The sequence below is a fragment of the Chenopodium album genome, chromosome 15 (genome assembly GCF_948465745.1).
Source record: "Chenopodium album chromosome 15, dcCheAlbu1.1, whole genome shotgun sequence".
Taxonomy (NCBI): Eukaryota; Viridiplantae; Streptophyta; class Magnoliopsida; order Caryophyllales; family Amaranthaceae; genus Chenopodium; species Chenopodium album.
The window spans coordinates 37,996,434-38,020,674 of NC_137848.1; the positions used below are offsets into that span (position 1 = coordinate 37,996,434).

Below are 24,241 nucleotides of genomic sequence, written 5' to 3' on the forward strand. Positions count from 1 at the left end.
GAATAAGCATCAAGCAACATGATAATCATAAATCATAATAATTATAAAAATAATCATGTTAAAGCATAATAATAGCAAGATCCTAGGCATGATACTAACAAGATTAAGAACAAACTCTAGCATGTCACTAAGCAATAAAAATCAAAGCTTTAGCCCTAACATGATACAAACATGATATTAGGAAAGAAAATAGGAAGCATTCTAGAAATCATAATTGATATAAGAAACTTATTCATTACCCTAAACATGATACTAGGAAGCAATAAAACATCCTAACATGATACTAGGAATCAAAATAACAATCTAAGCATGATTTCTATATCAAAAGATCAATAAAGCAATTAAAGCACTTACTTCGATACCTCCTACCTCTTTCTAATAACAAAATACACGCGTTAGTAACTTCAAGAAAAAGAAATAAAATCAAATAATTAAATCAAATAATTGAAATAGAGATTTGGGACCAAACCCTCAGAAATATCAAACCTTTCACGTCTAGGGAAAAGGCAACTTCGAACTTGGCTAGGTGTGTCTAGTGCTAATGTATGAGGAATTGTGTTTGTAAAAGGCTAGGCTAGAAAGAGGGAGAGAGTGAATAAGCTTTAGCTTAAAGAGAGAGAAGAATTAGAGAATTCCGATTATTGAAAAACGGAGGTCTATGGACCCTATTTATAAGAAAATAGTCCAGAATTAATAGAAACGAATCAGATTTTGAAAAGGAATAAAACACGCTTCTGTCGCCAACGACAGGGCTTGTCGCCAGGCAACAAAACTGTCGTTTGGCAAAGCAAGACAATTTTTGCGGATTTTGTTTTTATCATATCTTTTGACCCATAAGTCTAAATAAGTCATATAATATGTTGTTGGAAAGCTCTTGAAGTCTAATTTCCAACCCAATTAGAATCAGATTAAAATATTTTATAGATAAAAAGATATGGCCGAAATAGTGGAAAGGTGTCAATTTTGGATAGAGTTTCGTAATCCATTCATATCTTTTTCGTTATAGCTCGAAATTAATATTATAATATATCATTGGAAAGATAATTTCAATATCTATCCAATCATATAAGATTTGGATAAAGATTATGAGGCACGAAAATAATATCTGACTGTCTTTGAACATCTTTAAATTCGAATAGAATTAGGATTTAAAAAAAGGAAAGTTTTTATTCAATTTCAAACTCTTTGATTTTATTTTTTCAAAAAGGATAACTAAGATCTTTTAGAAACTTATGTAAGCTTCTAATTAATCCTAATTAGTTTAGGAATATAATTAAACCTTTGGACCCTCCACATGATCATTGAGCCGTAGGTAAGATCTGATTTGAGCCCAGTTTAGTATTTTGGCCATAACTTCCTCATTATTCATCGAAATTGGGCTTATAATATATCGCTGGAAAGGTCTTTTCGAACCCCATCCAACTACACTATTATTGGACCCATATCATGGACCAAACTAAAATGGAATGCACATTTTTCATAAATAGGGTAAGAAAAGAAATATTTTCAAAAACAGAAAGAAGAGATATTTTAATAAAAACATCCTCATCACTAGACTTTTCACACTTTTGCTTTGTTCGATAATCAATGACATGAAAGGTATTCATCACTGGGTTTGGTTTTGGGGAGACACATTTGGGTGTCTACAATGCATATATTATTTTCAAGATGAGCAATTCAAATTGACAAGAACAAAATCCATGCAATTCATTTCACTTTGCTCAACGAGGAAGTTCAAAACTTTTTCTCTTTTCATATCTTTTCTTTTGGGGAAGTTTAAAAACTTTTTCAAAATTTTCTCAGCAAGGAAGTTCAAAACTCCTTTCCTTTTTTCATCTTTCTTCTTGTAGGAAAGTTCAAAAACTTTTTCAAAATCTTTATCGATGAAAGTTTGAAAACTCTCACTTCATTTTTCGCATCTTTATTTTTCGGGAGAAAGTTGGTACCCCACTCATGATAAAAAATGACGGAAATTTTTGCTTTTCCATTTTCATTTGCTTGTGTCTATGCACACACAAACTATACACACACAGTCACAAGTCATACACATGTCATATCAAGTCAAGCTTGGCTAAGTCTGTTGGTCAAGTCAATCATAGTTTATGCGAGTTCCTTGGTAAATCCCATTTTGCAGTTTAGCCCACGTTCGAGGATAAGCAAACCATCTACAGCCCACGTTCGGGGATAAGCAAACCATCTACAGCCCACGTTCGGGGATAAGCGAACCATCTATAGCCCACGTTCAGGTAAGCGAACTATCTACAGCCTGCGTTCAGGAAAAGGCGAACCATCATCAAATACTTAATGATCATCATTCAATAGGCTGCTCGAGGCTGAGTAGCTCACGATAGCTTTTCTTGAGGCGAGGAAGTTATCTTCATTCAATAGGCTGCTCAAGGCAGAGTAGCTCACGATAGCTTTTCCTTGAGGCGAGGAAGTTATCTTCATTTAATAGGCTGCTCGAGGCGGAGTAGCCCACAATAGCTTTTCCTGAGGCGAGGAAGTTATCTTCATTTAATAGGCTGTGTGAGGCGGAGTAGCTCATGATAGCTTTTCTTGAGGCGAGGAAGTTATCTTCATTCAATAGGCTGCTCGAGGCGGGGTAACTAACGATAGCTTTTCTTGAGGCAAGGAAGCTGTCTTCAATCAGATAATTTTTTCACCAGGTGTAGAAAATTGTCGATCGTTGTCATCTCTCAAGGCGAAGAAGTCAGCAATTATAACAGCTTTCCCAAGGCGGGGAAAAATTACCATTCCCGAGGCGGGTAAGAATCATCATCTAACAGCGTTCTAAAGGCATGGAATCATCATCTAACAGCGTTCTAAAGGCATGGAATCATCATCTAACAACATTCCCGAGGTGGGGAAAAATCATCAGCTAACAGCGTTCTAGAGGCGTGGAATCATCATCTAACAACATTCCCGAGGTGGGGAAAAATCATCAGCTAACAGCGTTCTAAAGGCGTGGAATCATCATCTAACAACAAACCCGAGGCACGTAAAAATATCATAATAGTCTTCATCCGGCAGATTTCTTGAGGCGAGGAAAGCTACCAAACATATTTGCTACCGATACATTGGTGTAAGATACGCATTCTATCCCTTTACCCTTTTATCTGTGGAACTAACGCTTTTCTCCAGGTTTTGGCATATATAGAGTGATTTAGGATCGCATAATGTATTAAATCATTCTTCGTCCCCATCAACTACTTTGACTATTGTTTTCGAAACTGGTGTTTCTACAAACTCAGTCAAAGTGGGGGCTTCTGTAGACACCTAAAATGTCTCCTCAAAACCAAACCCGATGATGAACAACCTTTCACCGCCATTATTTTTCAGGTCAAGTATTTAATCTTTGGAGTGCTTAAATCCATAGTCAATCTCAATACATTTCACAAACCAACCCAATTCATAGCCCACTTGCCCAAACCATAACTTACTTTCCCCTTATCCACATCACAAAACCGAGCTACACTGATTTTGTGGCCCTATAATTATGATCCAAATATTACTTTTTTAGATAGGCCTTTCAATAAAATTTCCAACGATATATCATAAGCCCAATTCTGATTTAAAATGATAAAAATATGAGCAAAACACTAAACTCGGCCCAAAACCGACACCCTTTCACTAAAACGACCATATCATAAAATCTACAACAAATTTTGACCTGATTATATTTGATTTAGAAAGTAGAATTGATAATCTTTCCAATGATATATCATATGCCTTATTCCGAGTCACAGATCAAAAGTTATCATAGTTGTAAAAACGCGTGAAAACAGGAAAATACCGTGCCACGGTATGCAAATCGTGTGACGGTGATGTGCACCGTGTCACGGTATCCAGCAACATGTCACGGCACACATGCCATGACGCGGCGTTTAATTAGGATTTTTTTGCGGCATCTTTTCACTTCTACGGTTTCGTGCTTCACCCCTGATATTATCTCTATATATACAAACCTAATTTCTCCGGTTTCGGGGCACCAAATCATTCTCTCTTCCTCTCTTATACCCCAAAATCATTCTCTCTTCCTCTCATGTACACCAAAAAATCATTCTATCTTCTCTCTCATATTCTTAGCCTTAAACCTATTTTCCTAATTACACTATTCCTTCCCTAAGCACTCCAAGGAACTAATACAGCACCCGAAGTTCTATACTTAAACCAAGGCGTGAAAGGTAGAATTTACTAAGGGTTTGGACCAAATCAACTCTACTTTTTATTTAATTTAATTGTTTCAATTTGATTTATATTTTTCTTGAAGTTAGTAACAATTTATTCATGATGTAGCGATTTAAAGAAACGCGAAACGTGAGTAATTTATTCAGTTAATTACTCTTATTATTATTTTCATATAGCTAGTATCATGATTACGTTTATTATTATTTATCATGATTTGACTAACATTATTATGGCAGCGGGACTCCTGCAGGTAATGAGAAGCTTATTCTATTGTTTCTTGTTGATCACTATATTGCATGTTTTAAGGGAATATGTAATTAAAAATCACGCCTAATAAGATAATTTGGATGACCGATTTAGGTTCCTTTAAATCTTGTTGTTTAATTGAAGTGATCACTAATATTTAGAATTATGTGTTACATTAATATTCAACCAATTTATCCTAATGTTAGTTTGGAGCAAAATAAAATATTGTTTGCATGCCTTTGAGATCGCATGAATCACTTTTCACAATAAGAATCGATAGAGGTTGATACGGGCGAATGTGACTCCATGACTTACTTCTTACCATCATCCCCGATCCTCCTTTAGTGGTTCTGAACCATATGGAATTAGTAATCTCATGTATTATGAATGGGGTGTAACTTTCACGGGTCAATTGTTGTTGCCTATCGTTGTCCCTTATATATCGTGGTTGCCTTTTATGATTCGTGAACGGTTTACATGTTCCTTAAAAACTTGTTGGCATCTCCTTACTTTCCTTGTTCCTAATTGTTGTCCCTAATCGTATATGTCAATTCCCACTTCCTATGGGTGCCAAGCATATTCACAACATATTTAACGTAGGCGCACTTCGAACAACGTCTACAGTATTTGATAGTATTAATCTTTGGTTATATTCTAAAATCTGTGGTATTGTTATATTCTGAAATTTGTGGGTTTAAAAGATTCAAAATACGAATTATATGAATAATTGTAGCTTGTAAGTATGAGTTTTGCCATAAAATATGAAGAATCAATTTGCCTTTAAAAACAAATCAATTATGCTATTAAAATTGTATTTTAACAATATTATTGATAAAATATTACTAATAATATTATTAAAAGGGCCAGGTATTGGATATCCGAATTATCCGATCCGAAATTTTTCAATATTCGGATATCAGATATCCGAAAAATTTCAGATCGGATACGGATTTCAAATATCATAATTTTCGGATACGAATATCCAATCCATGCTCACCCTTATCGCATACCATGTTTTGATCTAGCACTATACGCTAGACATAACATGGATTTAATTAACCTTTACCAAAAAAAACCCAATGTACACAATGAGCTGACATACTAGTACTAGAAGAAAAAAGCGTAATGGGCACTGCTTTTGAATCGCAGATGATCAAAGGGATGCTTATTTCTATGGTTATGGGCACCGGTTCAAAGGCCAAATCGGTGCCCTTTACATCACATAAGGGTGCCGATTTGGCCTTTGAATTGGTTCCCTTTATTCCCCCCCCCCCCTTTTCACTAATATTATCCCCTACAAGAAAATTACCTTTTCGTAGTAGTGATTATTTTAACATTTGGTATCGATTGTAATTGCTTCCAAAAAAATCCTAACAAATGGCCTTTCGATACAACATCCATCGTTGCCATAGCCTTTAGTAGTGTTTTTCTCTTTTGCTAGGGTTGTCCTCGTTAATCTCTACGGGAAACTACTATCAATTGTGGTGATTATTGTAGCGATTATAATTGCTACTAATGTTGAACTCATTTTCTTAAAAAAAAAATAAAAAAAAATAAAAATTTCCCTATATATGCTCTATACAAGATTCAAACATGCAACCTCTAGCTATAATATTAAATGTTTTTCCAATGAGCTATGACAAATTTTATGTTCTCTTTGTCAAACAAAATTGTAAAATATAGTGTAAAAATGGCTTTTCGTATTGATTTTTAGTTTTTAGTAGCAATTGTAAACGATACACTTTTCCATTAATTTATAAACGAGCAGAATAAAGGTGAATAAATATTATTATGTTTTTCGTATCGATTTCATATGGGTTTACTATTTCGATTGTAAAATGATACGAATTCCTCTACTATTTCACAAACATATGTGCATATTGTATCAAATGTACAATTGCTACGAAATAATCGCTATGAAAAGACAATTTTCTTGTAATGAACACATAAATACCAAAAGCTTGGAAATTTTCATATTTATATTTCTTAAAAAAAATACAATTAGAGCAGCAGGCAGCAGTAGCAACAATATCCAATAGATAGCAGCAACAAAAGCATCTAGTAGAGAGCAACAGCAGCAGAAACGTCTAGCAGAGAATAGTAGCAGGATACTTTATTCAAGCTGGAACTTAGGACAGTACTCCAATTAGTAATATTGGTGGGTTTAGGCTCCTATATGAAAGCAAATACTAGTAAGCAAGATGCATCATATACCAGCAGTGTTCACAGTCCAAAGCTTTCTAGCTAAGCTAATGTAAAGACTAAGAAAGACCATGCAGGACCAATGATACAAAAAAAAAAACAAAACAAAAAAAGGGAAATTCTCTTTGGTGAACTCCAACTTTTTAATTTTCTAAGTGATAAACGTTTTAAAATTTTATTATCAATGGCAAACCTAAATTTTTTATATCAAGTCAACTATAACATTAATGATAAATTTTAACTAGATATTTAACCATAGTTAGTTTTTTTCTTTTTTTTTACATTTATTTTAGAAATATTTTTGGGTTTTGTTTTAAGTGACACGTATCACAAGTGAATTGGCTAAAACAATTTATAAACAAAAAAAAACGATCCAAATCCCAAAAACCACCAGCCACCTCTAATCTCAGCCACCAGCCGATCCCAAAAAACCGCCTAACCACCTAATTTCGACCGCCGCCTAACCCCCTTCCCTTGCGCCGGTTTCCTCCTCCCCACGCCGGTGCTGCGAGCCCCCACCCTCTCGCTTTATTCCCGACGACATTGCTCAATCGAAAACCCCCTACCTCCCTTGAAACCTCTCCCTCCTCTCGAAAATCCATTAAAACCACCTCCTATACTGTAGAAAACCACCGAAAACCCTTCCCCCACCATCGAAAACCCTAGCCTCTAGGGTTTTGGGGTGGTGGGAGGAAAGATTTGGGGTTTTTGGCAGTGGGAAGGGGTTTAGTTGGTGGTTTCATGGGGGAATGTAAGGGTGTTTCGAGGAGAGAAGAAAATGGCGACGCTAGGGAGTGGGGGAAGCATGGCGGGTCGGCTAGCATAGGGTGGCAGGTTGGCAGTGCAGTGAAGGTGAAGGTTAGGGTTGGTCGGTGGGTGAAAGGGGGGTTGAGTGGTGGTTTTGTGATTTTTGGGTTTTAGGGTTTTGGAATAGGGAAAGGGAGAAGGATGGGGTCGCCGGCCGTCAGGGATGGGTAGGTCACCGATTTCTGGCCACCGGGAGGGGGCTAGGCAGTGGGTTAGGGGAGGGGTTGGTTTTTTTTTAATTTTAATATAGTTAAAAAAAATAAAAATAAAAAATAAAATAAAATAACTAACTATAGTTAAGGAAATAACACTTATCAATGGTAATCAATAATTTAGGTTTACAATTGATAATAAAATTTTAAAATGTTTACCACTTAGAAAATTAAAAAGTTGGAGTTCACCAAAGTGAATTTCCCAAAAAAAAAGTAGCTTATCAAGAATAACATATTCAGTTTGAGGAAACATGTATGGACAAAACAAAAGACAAATTTAAAAAACCATTATGCTTGAGATGAAATGCAAAGATTCCATTTTTATTTTTGTAATTGCCGGCTCAGACAATTTTTTGAGTAGAGAGATATATAGAGATTAAATAAAGAGGATCTATGTGATTGGAGAGAGATAGGGTGAATTTATTAATTAAAAGGGGAAGTGATGCATCTAAATTAAAACTTGTATTTATAGAAAGTGATGCATCTAATAAAAAACGGAGGAAGTAGTAGAGTTCAGTATTTAAGCCTCGTTCCTTAAACTGAGTAATAATCTATGGAGCTTCACACAAGAATGAAGTCATTACCACAAGAAGGATCCAAAAATCAGGCAAAAAAGAATATAGAAATCTGTTAACTAGACAAGCCACATTTCGAACTCATTTTGTACATCTTAGGTTTGTTGTTTTAAGGCCTTCACAATGGGTGCACTGCGACAAGTTTTCGACACATACAACCGGTCCACCTACATATGAAATTCAAGCAATAGCAGAGCATGTACATCACTCAAGCACTTGCCATTTGTAGATAATGATGCTTTATTTTTTTTTAAGGTGAAATCTTCAATATTAAGCAGACCAGAAATCTACATTGAATCAGGATTTGAAGCATCTCTTAGGCAAGGGGGAAAAAACCTATTAGCACAATTGGATTCAGGGAATTTGCAAGATTTGTATCAAGCACAACTTCTATGACTTCAATTAATAGGCAAAACAAACTAAAAATCCTCAAAATAAAGGGTTTTGAATACAAATTTCTCTAATCCTCATAGCAATAGTTCCAACCTATTAATAGCAACACCAACAATATATTTAACCTAATTATTTACTTGATATTAGAAACCCCCGGTCCCCCACCCCAACTACAATTCTAAGTACCACCCCCTACCCCAAAAACATGAGTGACCAGAAAGATAAGGATTCGACTAGCATTACTTTTAAGTACCCCCAAACAATTGCCGCCCTTTTCCTTTCTTCAGCAGCCCGGTTCCTCTCTTCAACAGCCCGCTTCCTGTCTTCATCAGCCTCAGTCTCGTCCTTGACAACAATCATTTCAAACTAAAAAACTGGTGGCCGAGTATGAAGAAGGAGATCGCTGACTTTGTAGCTCGATGCTTGGTTTGTCAAAAGGTGAAGATTGAACATTAGAGGCCTAGAGGGTTGCTTCAACCTTTGCCTATTCCAGCATGGAAGTTTGATTCTATCTCCATGGATTTAGTGATGGGTCTCCTAGTAACTTCTGGGGGATTGAATGTTGTTTGGGTGATAGTGGACCGATTAACCAAGGTTGCTTAGTTTATTCCTATGAAGAACACCTTGTCAATGGAGAATTTAGCCGAGGCTTATGCTAATGATGAGATCATCCGTCTTCATGGTGTTCCGAAGGATATTGTGTCGGATCGAGACCCGAGGTTCTTGTCTCATTTCTGGGTTGCTTTGCAAGAAGCGTTCGGCACAAAGCTAAAATTGAGTACTACTTCTCATGCTGCTACTGATGGTCAGACTGAGAGGATTATCCAGACTCTAGAGGATATGATTTGTGCTTGTGCCTTAGAGTTCCAACAGTTATGGGTGAAATCTCTAAGTCTTATAGTATTCTCCTACAACAACAGTTATCAAGCTAGTATCCAGATGGCTCCTTATGAGGCTCTTTATGGGAGGAAGTGTCGCAGTCCTACTTGCTGGAGCGACATTAGCGACTCTTTGATTTTAGGGCCAGAATTGATTCAGGATACTGTTGAGAAGGTAAAGGTGATCCGTGCTAGACTAAAAGCTACACAAGATAGGCAGAAATCTTATGCTGATCTTCGGCGAAAACCTGTTTCCTATGAGGTAGGGGACAAGGTTTTGTTGAAAGTGTCTCCGATGAAAGGGGTAATGTGATTTGGTAAGAAAGGAAAGCTCAGTCCGAAGTACGTGGGTCCCTATGAGATCTATGAAAGGGTCGAGGAAGTTGTTTACCAGTTGGCATTACCGCTAGAGTTGTCAAAGGTTCATGATATATTTCATGTGTCACAGCTACGGAGGTATCGTAGTGATCCATCTCATGTGATCCTGGTTGAGACAGTTGAAGTTGAACCCAACTTGACTTTTGAGGAGCTACCATTTCAAATTCTCAACCGTCAGGATCGAATTCTTCGGAGGAAGGTGGTTCCTTTGGTGAAGGTCTTGTGGCGAAGTCAAAAGTACGAGGAAGCCACATGGGAAACTAAAGAGTCGATGCAACTCAAATACCCTGAGTTGTTCGAAGCAGGTACTTAATTAGTTCTAGTTGTTTTCTTTTACCTCTTTTATTTTGAGTGTTGAGTTGGTTATGCTTGTTTGCAAATTTCGGGGACGAAACTTTTTGTGAGTGGGGGTGACTGTAATACCCCTATATATATTAATACTTTCTTAAATTAGTATGAATTTTGTTTTTCTTATTTAAATAATAAAAATAATATATTATTTTGAATATTGATCGTCGTAGTTCTAGTTCGTCGTAGGTTTAATTTTAAGTTAAGCGTGCGAATTAGTTTAATAGAATGTTGGACCGAGCATACTCTATTACTCACTAATGTTGACCCACTCTAGTAATTTAAGTCACGACAAGGGAGAAATTAAAGGATTTGCTGGTTGCTAATGCTGCTTGTAAACCCCATTCTAATTACCTCTATTGATGATTGTAACCCCCAATCCCTTTAATTTTGCCTAACCTCAAACTTCTCTCCTTCCCCTCTATTTTACCCTCACGTTGCCCAGCCATATTGCATAATTTTTGCTTCATTCTAGTCTCTAAACTCACAAATTTCTCACAAAAAAATCCACAAAGTGGCGGGTTTCCACTGGTGGGCGTTTGGGGCTTTGATCCTTGTTCGTTGGGGCTCGTTTGTACTCGTTCTTACACTCTACTTTCAAGGTAACTAGTACTATCCCTTATACTAGGTTTCACTTAGTTTAGAATGCATGATTTAGGCTTAGAACAAATGAGAAAGTCGTATGACGAAAACTGGTACGATGGTTATAAAAACTGATTTTAATTAGACGGAATTCTACTTTTCCCACTGATTTTGTGCGACGTGTGTGTGTAATGGAGCGGCTATATTCCCAGTTTTGTATGTCAAAATATCAAGGATTAAAACTTATGTAATAACTCATGATCACGTTAGTTAATTACCAAGTGTTCAGTTCACTTGCTGCTTCGTAATTCTCGTTGGCGTAACATATGATTTTTGGACCTGCAAGTTTCAGTGGGATATGTTTAGTGTGGAGTTGACTTTCATGGTTTATTGTGATCAAATTAATTGCTTGAATTCCTAGTTTGGTTGGGTGATAATTTTAGCTAATATAATTGTTGTTCCGTGAGGTTGTATAATCGGTTTCGTGGAGTGAGGTGGAGTGAACTGATGTATGCTATTCTTATAAAAATAGTGTGAGTTTAGAACTCTAATTGTCACATAGAACCCATGCTAGGAGGCCTTTTGGAGAACTCCGTCTAATTAACTCTAATTGTCACATAGAACCCATGTAATTTAGGCCTTTTGGAGAATTCTTGATTCTTGCTATGTGATCTCATTGTCTTTTGGAGAACTCATAGTTACTTCCCACTGATTGTGGAACCTAAATGCTATTTGCAGGTGAAGAGTAGCTTATGTTGAGTCTAGGCTAAGAGCAGAGTGTTTAGTTTGTTTCTTAACAGTTTTATAAACTTCCCTATGTTATCTTTAGACCATCTCTTTTGGGACAATTGGATTTGAGGTTGTTCTTCCTCGTTTGAAGTTTATTTTTATGTTCACTTGAGTTTTCTCTAACTTAAATAACTTTATATCAGTTAGTTATTTCTTTCCTTTATTTTTAGTAACCTTTAGAGAGACATTATCGTTTCAACGTTATTTCTGCTAACGTCTCGCCTTCTGTTTTAGATGGGGTGTTATAAAAAAAACTCATGTTTAAGGTGTTTCAGAGCCCACTTAATTTTGTAAAACAAATATGTGTTACAAATATTTAAAAGATGAAAAAGAGCCGGTCCCATTGATATCAGATATCAACAATTCTTTGTTGATATCATGGCAATATTTAAATAATAGCCTAGCTTTTAGTAAAGTATTCATAAAATATTCCTTTTGCTGAGTTGTACTCCGTTTTGTACTTTTGTTTTCCTAAACGTGTTACGGAAGTTGAATTCATAGAAAGACTAACGATGTTTACTTGTTTTACTTTACGGTGACCCAAAAACTTGAGAGATCGAAAACGAAGATGATCTGCTAGCTCTAGGTTAATGAGGTTGATCGCCCAAAAAAAAAAGAGAAAAAAAATTGGAACTTTAATCTTGGCTATAGAACTAATCAACTCCACTTCCGCTTTAAACACCTCCGTCCATCCATATTTTATAGCTACATTTCCAAGTTATTATATCAAACAACAACATCTTAACAACTGTACTGGGGTGACAATTAATCAATGGTGTAAACAATTTCTATGATTATCAGAAGCAGCATACCGATAACATAGAAAGGCCCCGTTCTTTAGAGCTCCTCTGCTGAGCCCTGCTCTGCTCAAATCAAATGTGCTCTGCTCTGTTCAAAAGAAATCTGCTCTACTCTGCTCTACTCTATTTTCAAACAATAATTAATAATAACAATAATAATAATTAATATTCAATAATAATAACAATTAATATTGTATTGATGATAATAATTTATTATTTTGAATAATTATAATAATTATTAATAAAATAATTTTAATATTTATTAATATTAATGATAATTATTATTTATTAATCATAATAATAATTAATAATAATAGTTATCATTATTAATATTTAATAATTCAAACTATTAAGAATTAATATTTAATAATATTATTAATTAATAATTTCTAATAATTTGTAATAATTATAACAATTCTTTCAAAAAAATAAATAATAATAATAACAATTTCTTTTATAAACATTTGATATTAGAATCACAATGTGTAGAAACATTATATGTATGTGGGTATTGATTGTTAGTTCATTGAGTTGAATTATTTTTCAAATCTTTCCATACAATTTAAGAATTAAAAAAAAAAGGTTGTTTTCAAGTAGTACTTTGTATATCATTATTATATTTAGGGTATAAAATATATGATTAAGACAAATTTATAAGTAAAATCATTATTACTCATTAAATCATTTTATTTTAAAATTTTTGTGAAATAAATATAAGTAAATTGTTGTCTTTTATCTTTCTACTATTAACATATATTAAACATGGTATACATATATTTATGTTTTCACTCACCTAAATCAATGGTATATGCACTTAGTAATAGTAATAGTAATAGTAATAGTAATAGTAATAATAATAACAACAACATTAATAATAATAACATTAATAATAGTATTAATAATAATAGTAATAATAATAATAACAACATTAATAATAATAACATTAATAATAATAGTAATAATAATAATAATAATAACATTAATAATAGTACTAATAATAATGTTGAAATCTGCTCTGCTCTGCTCGACTCTGCTCTGCTATCCTGAAATCTGCTCTGCTTTGCTCTGTTGAAATTTAATCTGCTCTACTCTACCCAGAAGCTCAAAAGAACAAGGCCTTAAGCTCATACCAAACTTTCAGTTGTCAACTAAGAAGGAAAAAAAATAAAACTAAACCAATATTACTCAGTATTAGACCTGGCAATTCTGACCCAGACCCGATGACCCGACCCATGACTCGAAATCGACCCGAAATTGACCCAAAACCCGAATCAACCCGACCCGCTGTGGAATTGACCCGACCTTAACCCGAAACCCGAATTGACACGACCCAAAACGACCCGACCTGAGATGACCCGACCCGAAGTTGACCCGAGACCCGAAATGACCGCGACCCGAAGTGACCCGAGACCCGAAATGACCGAGACCCGAAGTTGACCCGACCTTTAACTTGAATTAATTGACCCAAATAGACTCGAAACCCAAAGTGACCCGAACCAAAATTATCTTATACCTTAAATGATCAGAATCTATTTAAGCTAAAGACTTGATCTGAGCAAATCAAAATAGAAAAAAACCGCAATCAAACTGACTTAATTTTTTTTATTAATTTGTAATGTGTAACAGTGTAAGTAATTTACATAATTTGAGCATTACTTTTCTCGATTTATTCGGCCTTTTATCTCCATTAGTTATTTAAAATTGTAAAAAGATTGAAATTTAACGACTATTCTACGGAGTTTGTCCATAAGAGTAAAAAAATTAACTAAAGCTCGAAATAAAAGTTACAATTCTCACAAGTCTAGAAAAAAAATAGTACAGTAATAATGCGTACATAACATAATGTTCAATACCAAATGAAATTACAAAATAATCTAAAGTCAAACAATTACTGTATTCCATGAAAAAAGTAGCCTTAATAAATATAGTGAGTTTCTCGTCAAAAAATATATAAATAAATACAATGTATATAAGAGTTGAATTTAACCCAATGCATCGACCCGAATATAACCCGACCCGAAATTGACCCGAAAATTGGACCCGAAGATTGATCCGACCCGAACTGACTCGACCCGAAAATTGACCCGACCCGAACTGACCCGACCCAAACTTGACCCGACCCGAACTCGACCCGAAATGTTGACCCGAAACCCGACCCGACTCGACCCGAAATCAGCCCAAAACCCGAAATGACCCGACCCGAACTTGACCCGATAACTTTTGACCCGAACTTGACCCGACCCGACCCATACCCGACCCGAATGACCCATTTGCCAGGTCTCCGTATTAATATTCAAGTTTCAAGCTCATACCAACATAGTTTCAATCCAAACGACCCCTTAATGCATGAAACAAAACCACTTTATTTGGTTATGTTGTATTTAAATAGAAGATGAGTTTCTTATGTTTCGATTAGGTATCAAGCTCCAATACCTAGCAAGAGTTACAACCTTTGAACCATAGCTAAGCTAGTTCGCGTCCATACATCAATGAAATTCTTAATTAGTAGCCTTCAAGTTCATATTAGGAAAGCGAGCCAGGTAGAATGCTAGCAATTTTTCTTGATTGGCATATTCTCTTTGATAATACCACAATCCAAGACATCATTAGCCCAAGTGCATATGCATGGATACTTTTCCATTGTAAGCACTTCCTTGTCTTTAATTTGCAAGCGTGGAAGCCAAAAGGATACCATTGTTGCCACTATATCCACGATTCCAATGTTATTTCCACCAAAGAATTTCTTTCCTTTGATCTCGTTTTCGAAAATTTCGAGTAAATCTTCAAGTTCTTTTACTGCCTTTTCGTTTTCTTCTCCTTTACTGAAAAACGCAGTTCTTGCTGAAGGCATTAACTGAGAAAAAAGATGTCCATATTTGCATCATAATCGTTTCACTTTTTTTTATTTTTAATACTTTAATGAAAAATTCTACACAATTTTCTTATATCTCTATTCTCTTATGGTCTGGTATCAACTCCACTTATCCCTTTTTTTAATACTTCATCATTCTCTTTTATCTCTTTAGTCTTTTTTTGGTATAATATTGCCACATAGGCAATCAACTAAAGCATAACTTAAAACTTAAACATTTTAGGCTGAATAACGGCAAAAGTTATAATAACCTATACAAGATTATTTCTAATTTACTCGTTTTTTTAAATTTATAATATTCTCATATTATACAATCTCAACTTTTTGGTGAGATATTCATTTAAATATATTCATATTTATATTATAAAGTCTTGATTTGTATTGATTTATACTTTAAAGAAATGAAAAGATGTAGAAGATGGTAAGATAATGAACGTTCATACCTTGTCATCAAAAAACTTAGACCAGAACCGAGCTTGAGCTCTCTCATAAGAGTCACTAGGTAAAATAGGGTCATCCTTCCAAGTTTCATCGATATACTCCATGATAACCAACGACTCGATGACCGCCTTTCCATCATGAACAAGCACAGGTATCTTCTTGTTAATGGGGTTGTACTTAAGAAGCTCTTCACTCTTGTTTTGTAGATCTTCCTCTACATATTCATACTCAATTCCTTTCCATTTTAGTGCCATTTCTACTCTTCTACTGTAAGGACTAGCCCAAAACCCAAATAACTTCACTTTTCCCATTTTAATTATTATCTTTAGTGATTCTACTACTTCCTATATCAATTATATATTTATATGCCTTATTGGTGTTTGTGTGTCTAAGCCATTTTTAATTAATAATATATTTAGTCATGTCTTAGGATAGAATGTAATGTTAATAATAACATAAAAAAAAGGTTTTATATTGTAAAAAGACAAAATTTGATAGCTCACTCATGATGTCATGTTCTTTATTTTCTTTAAGTTTGACGTGTGTGATGATACTAACTCCTTCCTTTTTTTAATTTGATTATTGTTCTTTCTTGTATAGGATAGTGCAACGCTTTTCAACTTATGTAGTATTATTAATTAATATCTATAGGCAAAAGGTAATGAGTGCTTTCGGGACGTTAGATAAGAGAATTAAAGTGCAAATATTAGTGTAAAATTAACATTAATTACACCGAATGATGCGTGATTTTGTCATGCATTCCTAATTTAATACCATTTCAACCAATATAATTACTCCTTATCTAACGCCTCGGGGCGCTTGTTAGCAAGATCCATATCTATATACTAATATATTAAAAGACGTTTATAAAAACATCACTATGTCAAGTAGGCTCCTCTAAATTACGCCATGTCACTTCACAAACATTTCATGATGTCATGTCACTTCACAACACCTTTATTATGTCATGTCACCTACCCAACATCTCATCATATAAAAAATTTAAACTAAAGGAGATTCGAACCCAAACCAGAACCACTAATAACAAAATTGACTTTTCAACCATCTAAGCCAATATTAACCATGTTACAAAAAGACAGGTAGGCATAAAGGCATTGTCCGTATTAATGATTTAAGGCGGGTATTAAATTACCTTGACGAATTGACCCTTTATTCCCTATTACCAAAAAAAAAAAAAAAAAAAAAAAAAAAAAAAAAAAAATTCCCTACGCATAGACAATTGCATAATACAAAATCTATAAAAAAAAAAATATATATACTCCCACTATACAGTTACAAAAGTAGCAACCCGGAGTAACACCCGGGCTACTCACTAGTTATAATTACAAGATGTTTGTTGAAACTTGACAATTAGTTGATTATGTTAGGTGGCGTAAAGGTGAAAACTTGGGTGTCTCATACTCTCATGTGTCTAGGATTTGGTGATGTCAGGTCGGGTTAAATCTATTTTAAATTTGAGTCTTGCTAAATTATTTTGTCCATATAAATTAAAAACTAAATAGAGTTGTTCGGGTTGATTTCAATTGAGGTCAATTTACCTATAGATGGGGGAAGAGTAATATTAAGTCTCAACCTCCATTGTACTCCGGTTTTTTAAGTGACACTTTTTTTTTTGGAGAATATTATATTATCTTTAATTACTACCGTTTCTAATGGTCTCAGACTCTCTACTACTACTACGTTTTACTCGTACATTATTTCTCTTACTTCATAGTGGGCAAATACAAATTTATTTGCTAGATAAACGAATTTTTGTTAATCTAGTAGCATTTTTGTAAATATATTGAAAAAGCGTGGTTATTTATTCAGTACTTTTGGCGAGCTGTCCAATATAATCATTGTTTGCAACTTGCTTTTACTGTTTGGTAAGGTAATTACACATGTACCCCTCAACTAGTACATGAAAAGACGCATGTACCCCTCCACTGGTACTTGAAAAGACAATTATACCCCCACAATTATGTTTATCTGGGGAATTAACTGGATACAGCTCCTTCATAGTCACCACTCCAATATATTATATTTCAATTATTTTTGCAGTAACATTTCTTATTTCACGTTTGTCAATGCTCAGTTTTAGCCACTTATATTTTTACTACTCTCTCCGTCCCAAAATAATTGGTGTTTAGGGTAATTTTACCCCGCCATGTGGACCAACCAGAGGGTGACACGTGTCAGCCCCAGGGTGGTCCAAAGTGGACCTATCCCTGCTTGACACGTGTCATCCCAGATATTTGGAGGATGACGGCCTTCAGGCCCAAATCCCGAGAAAGCCGTAAAACGGCGCAGCCCACCACTGATTAGGGTTCTGTGACCTAATCAGGGGCACAATTCCCAAGGACCCTATAAATAGGGAGATTCCCCTCTTTTGGAGGGCATGTTCTACCATTTATTACAAATTGTCCCTTTGATAGAGACAACTGAGCTTGGAACCCGAGAGGATCCCCACCTAAATTTCCGCACCTTTTTCTCTCCTTTCAAGTTACTAACTTAATCGTCGGAGGCGGAGCACCTACCAACTGGTGTCTCCGTTTGTCTTGCAAGTACAGGCCGCACCGGACCAGTCTTCGAGCTGTAACTCTCCCGAGGGACAAAAATACCCAAAACATTTGGCGCCGTCTGTGGGGAGAGTACCTCAAAGATGGTTGGAGAGTCTGTACCCATTCCTGATCTTACAAACTTACAACCGGTTATACAACCGGAGAACCAAGAAAACCCTCAACCGGCACCTCAGCCGGGAGGTTCTGGAATTCCTCAGTCGTTCCCTCGGCCTCCGCCTGAGGTCGTCACTGAGGATGAAGCTGATGATGAAGATGATGATGACGTGGAGACCTATACCACAAAGGATGGGTCCTTCGTGTCTAAGTACAAGCGTTCCAAAGATAAATTGGAGCGCAATTTTGATCAGGCGGGCCCAAGCAGGCGCCCCTCTGGAAGGCCAGAAGGGGAAACCCAGAAGGCTAAAGGTCAAGCCCCAGTCACCCGGGATGAGCTCATGAAATTCATGACCTCTTTCAAAGGTGAAATCAAGGCCATAATCAACAAAAACAAGGCAGACTCTAGCAAGAGTCCGCCGGCTAAGAAGTCTCCCACTCTTGGGAAGAAAAAGCCCGTCAAGGACAGGCGTCCAACTCCCCATCCCAAAGAAAAAGAAAGGGAGAAGGAGAGGATGGCCTCCAGACTTGACTAGTCGAAAATTCTACTGCCTACTGGTCCTCAGAGGCAGCCTCGGCATGAACAGCCGGGGACCAGCAAGAAAACAGCCTCCGACGCTCAACACATCATCGAGCGGAGGAGAAACCAGCAGCTGTCTGAGTCAGCCTCTACTTCGAGCTTTCCAGACAGCTTCAAAGAAACTTCTGTAAGGAACTCACAGTCCTTACTTGAGAGTCGGACAGGCGGCAAAACTGTCAATACCGAACCTCAGCTGATGATTGGGTCTGTCCCATATGCGCCTCAGGCGCAGTATGGGCAATATGGCCTACAGTTCATGCAGCCTCCTCCTTTTGGAGGACAGGCGGCATACACCCCCGTCCAGCCTTTGGACTGGCAGCTCCGGCTGCTCAAGCTTGGTGAACAACCCTCTGCGTTTGCCAAGAATATAACCGAGGCGGCTCAGCCGTCCAAGGTTAAGAATGTGTTGGTGGGCACCTATGATGGTACCACCAACCCAGAAGACCACCTGATGGCATACACCAATCTCATGTGCTTACAGGGTTGGGACGATGCCACCTGGTGTCGATGTTTCCCGGCTACACTGAAGGGCATTGCCCAACAGTGGTTTGGCAACTTGCCAGCCGGCTCAATTGATTGCTTCAAGAAGCTAGCCTTCTTGTTTGCCACCAACTTCTCAATGAACATCCCTGCTAAGAAAACGAGCCTTGATTTGAGCACCGTTAAGCAGGGTGAGAAGGAAGGGCTACGCTCATATGTCAGGCGGTTCAACCTGGTCAGAATTCAGATCCAGGGACTGTCTGACGAGGTAGCTTTTACAGACTTTTTCAAGGGTCTGAGAGACAGGTCGGCTTTTAAGTTCGACCTTGTCAGAAAGGGGGCATTTACGCTACAGGCGGCCCTGAGGGAGGCGAAGAGCTATATTTAAGCTACCGACCTCTGCACGCCTAATAGTCAGTCAGACTCAAAGAAGTCTGACAAACAAAAAGAAAGCCGGTCTGCTCAGCCGGCCAACAAAAAAGAAGAGAGCAAAAAGAGAAAAGAAGTCTGGGCGGTTAGTGATTCTGACCAGCCGTCCCAGAAGAAAAAGAGAGAGTTTAAACCATACGTCCCCAAGTACGAGTTTAACAAAGACTGCAACTCCATCCTCATGGAGGTAAAGGACCGGCTGTCCATTGAGAAGCCGAATCCAATGAAGAGTTCCGTCCAGTCGCGGAACAAAAATAAATTTTGCCAGTTCCATGAGGAGGTTGGCCATGACACCAACGACTGCTTCAGTCTACAGCGGACGTTGGACCGTCTGGCTGATAAAGGACTTCTAAAGTCCTACATTTCTAAGTCCCCAGCTAGGGAAAAGAAGAAAAACAAGGGTCAGTCCCCCAAGACTACCCATCAGCCTACTAGTAGCTCGGATATCGACAAGGATCCAGTCTACACTATAGCAGGCGGATTTTCATGTGGTGGCCCTACCATCCGGGGCACCAAGAGCCATCTTCGAAAGACGGACAAGGATGATGATGATGAGCAGGCGTCTGCCAGTTCCACCTTCCCAGACGTCCTCATAGCTAAGAAGGACAGGGGCAGCGTCCGCCGTCCGCATGACGACCCGGTCGTCATTGAATGTAAGGTTGCCAACCAGCTGGTTGGACGGATCCTTATTGACACCGGCAGCTCGTCGGACATTATCAGCCTCCGGTGCCTGCAGAAGCTAAAATACAATGTCAGCTGCATGCATCCGGTCACCCACCCCTTGGTTGGTTTTGGGGGTGGGATGGTCTACCCAGCCAGAAGAATTGACTTGCCCATCTGGCTGGGAGAAAAAGGCCAGGGACGACATATTGTCGTCAGATTCTTGGACGTTGAGGAGTTGACCGGCTAAAATATCATCCTTGGTAGGCCAACCCTCAACGAAGCCAAGGTGGTAATCATCCCGTCTCTCATGCTCATCAAGTATGAGCGGGATGATGGCTCTATTGGTTCCCTGAACGGGGATTAGAAGACAGCTCGGGAGTGCTACCTCTCAGCCGCTAAAGACACTGTGGCCTCAGACGGCCAAGAGAAGGAACCAATAGACCTTGACGATGTCAAGGATGCCAATCCTGCCCCACCAGCCGTTGGTAAGAAAAGAAAAGCGCCTCTGCTAGTGGAGGTGAAGAAAGAGAAAAAATATCAATCACTGACCGGGGAACGATCAGACGAGCTCCGTCCCCAACCGGTTGGTGAAAACAATGATCTCGTTCTGGACGACAGCCGTCCAGAGCGTACTGTGAAGGTCGGTACGGTTGCTTATGCTACTCTGGGTGCAAGCTTGCACCTTGTGCTAAAAGAATTCAAAGACATCTTTGCCTTTGAAGTGGAAGAGATGCCAGGCGTCAGCCCGGATCTCGCTGTCCACAAACTCGCCGTGGATCCTAAAAAGAAGCCCCTCCGGCAAAAGAAAAGAAACCATGGCGAGGAAAGAAGTCAAGCGGCAGCTGCCGAAGTCAAAAAGCTGCTAGATGCCTGGTTCATTCGGCCTTGTAATTTCCCCGACTGGGTGGCCAATGTGGTCCTTGTTAAGAAACCGAATGGGACCTGGCGCATGTGTGTTGATTACACAGACCTCAACAAGGCGTGTCCAAAGGACAGTTACCCGCTTCCAAAGATCGACAGTCTGGTCGATTCAACAGCCGGTCACGCCTTGATGAGCTTCATGGATGCCTACTCTAGCTTCCATCAGATACCCCTCTGGAAGAAAGATCAAGAGAAGACGGCCTTCGTCACTTATTTGGGGTTATTCTGCTATACTGTGATGTCGTTTGGCTTGAAGAATGTGTCTGCCACCTTCCAACGGATGATTAATACGGTCTTCATTAATCAAATTGGGAGGAATGTGGAGGCGTACATCGATGACATGATAGTCAAATCCAAGCAACAGATGGATCATCTGGCTGATCTCCGAGAAACGTTCACCACCCTCAGGCGGCATAAGGTCATGTTAAACCCCAAGAAATGCGTCTTTGGTGTTGAGTCTGGGAAGTTTCTCGGATTCCTGATTGATCAGAGGGGGATAGAGGCTAACCCCGAAAAGATACAGGCGGTAATTGACATGAAGTCACCCCGTTCTGTCAAGGAAGTTCAGAGACTAACTGGTTGCCTAGCCGCCTTGGGAAGGTTCCTCAGCCGGTCAGGCGACAAATGCCTTTACTTCTTCCAAGCAATCAGGAAGAAGACCAGGTTTGAATGGGGAGACGATGCTGAGACGGCATTTCAAAAGCTAAAAGAGCACTTACATTCTCTGCCTAGGCTGGTCAGTCCTCTGCCTAGGGAGACGTTGTACATGTATTTGGCCGTCTCAGATCATGCTCTCAGTGCCGTTCTCCTTGCTAAGCAAGACGGCGTTCAGCTCCCGGTTTACTTCATTAGCCATGTTCTAAAAAATGCTGAACTCCGGTACCCCATGGTTGAAAAATTTGGCCTTGTTTTGTACATGGCATTCAAAAAATTGAAGCCTTACTTTCTAGCTCATCCGGTGGTGATTTACACCGACCAGCCACTCAAGCGGCCAATGTCTACTTTGAAGTCAGCCGGCAGAATGTTGAAATGGGCTATTGAAATGCAAAGTCTTGAAATCACTTACGAACCAAGGAAGGCAGTGAAAGGTCAGGCGTTTGCTGACTTCATTGTTGAAATGACCCGTCCGGTGGCTCCGGATAATCTTGATCAGGTATGGAAAGTGTATGTAGACGGGAGCTCTACAAAGAACGGCTGTGGTGCAGGCGTAATCTACGAGTCCCCTGAGGGGGATAGATATGAATATGCACTACGGTTCAAGTTTCAGGCCTCAAACAATGAGGCGGAATATGAAGCCTTGCTAGCCGGAATCCGCATGTGTAAGGCGGCAGGGGCAACAAAAATTGACGCCTACTCTGATTCACAGTTGGTCGTTAGCCAGTATGAGGGAAAATTTGAGGCAACTCACCCGGCTATGATAAAATATCTTCAGGCGGTCAAAGAGGAGGCTGGGTCTCTTGAGGAGTTTCATTTGAATTAAGTACCCAGGTCTGATAACAACCAGGCGGATGCACTGTCAAAACTTGTAACTTCCGCCTGCCATGATACGCCTCGGTCAGTCTTTTGGGGAGTTCTTGAAAAAAGAAGCATCTATGAAGATCCCATTGGAGTCCTGGACCGAAGCTCTACCTGGATGGATGGCATCCGAGCATACCTCTCAGACGGTACACTTCCTGATTCGCCACAGGAGGCAGCCGTTCTGAAAAAGCGAGCCGCAAGCTTCGAGTTGAGAAATGGAGAACTCTTCAAGGCGGGGTTTCTTAAGCCTCTTTTGAAGTGTGTAACCCTAGAAAAGGGGAAAGAAGTTCTTAAAGACTTGCACTCAGGATTCTGCGCCTCCCACATAGGCGGCAGATCCCTAGCCGTCAGAGCCAAACGACATTACTTTTGGCCCACTCTGGAGGCAGACGCCAAGGAGTTGGTGAAGAAATGTGACAAGTGCCAGAAATTTGGCAAACTTATTCACCGTCCGGCTACTGATCTGACGGCCATCCACAGCCCAATCCCGTTTGCAAAATGGGGCATGGACATCTTAGGTCCTTACATGCCTGCACCAGGCGGAAAGCGTTACATCTTGGTGGCTGTGGATTACTTCACCAAGTGGGTAGAGGCTGAGGCGGTAATGAATATCAAGACATCAGACGTCATCTCTTTCATCTGGAAAAATGTTATCACCCGGTACGGGGTTCCTATGACCATGGTGTTTGATAATGGTCCTCAGTTTGAGACGCCTCAGCTAAAAACTTGGTTGGGAGATCAAGGGATCTCAAGTTGTTTTGCATCAGTCGGCCGTCCCTAAGCAAACGACCAAGTTGAAGCCTTCAACAAACTGATCTCAGACGGCATTAAGAAGAAAATTGAAAGAGCCGGTGGCTTATGGGCTGAGGAATTAATCCATGTCCTATGGGCCATCCGGACAACAGCAAAGGGGGCAACCGGTGAAACCCCATTTCTCATGGTTTACGGTGCTGAAGCCGTCTTGCCCATTGAACACTATGAGCCGACTCTCAGAGTCATGCTTTATGATGAAGAGGCAAACTGGGAGGCAATGCGCCTGGCATTGGACTCACTCCCAGAACGCAGGGGTAATGCCGCCTTGCGTCATGAGATTTACCGTCTGAGAATGACAAGAGCCTACAACAAGAAAGTACACAGGCGTCCTTTGAAAGTGGACGACCTAGTGTTACGGAAAATGGAGGCAACCGGTAGGGCCAATGAGCTTGGAAAGCTAACTCCAAATTGGGAAGGCCCCTATCGGATTTATGAAGAAGTAAGAGACGAC

The 24,241-nt window shown here is 38.7% G+C and overlaps 1 protein-coding gene across 1 annotated transcript; it reads right to left on the reverse strand.

The window, feature by feature from the left end:
• Nucleotides 1-14,944: 14,944 nt before the first annotated feature.
• LOC145582188 (putative glutathione S-transferase) lies at nt 14,945-16,022 on the reverse strand. The gene is made up of 2 exons (XM_081639192.1): nt 15,714-16,022; nt 14,945-15,252 (listed from the first exon to the last, which is right to left on the reverse strand). Exons 1-2 carry the CDS (start codon nt 16,020-16,022, stop codon nt 14,947-14,949), a joined length of 615 nt encoding a protein of 204 aa, XP_081495318.1. The 3' UTR covers nt 14,945-14,946.
• Nucleotides 16,023-24,241: the final 8,219 nt, after the last annotated feature.

Excerpts from the sequence above, each read along its gene's own strand:
- LOC145582188 (XM_081639192.1), bottom strand. The coding sequence starts at position 16,022 with ATGGGAAAAGTGAAGTTATTTGGGTTTTGGGCTAGTCCTTACAGTAGA. Across the intron at positions 15,253-15,713 it reads CTAAGTTTTTTGATGACAAG|TTAATGCCTTCAGCAAGAAC; the intron begins GTATGAACGTTC and ends CTTTTTTCTCAG.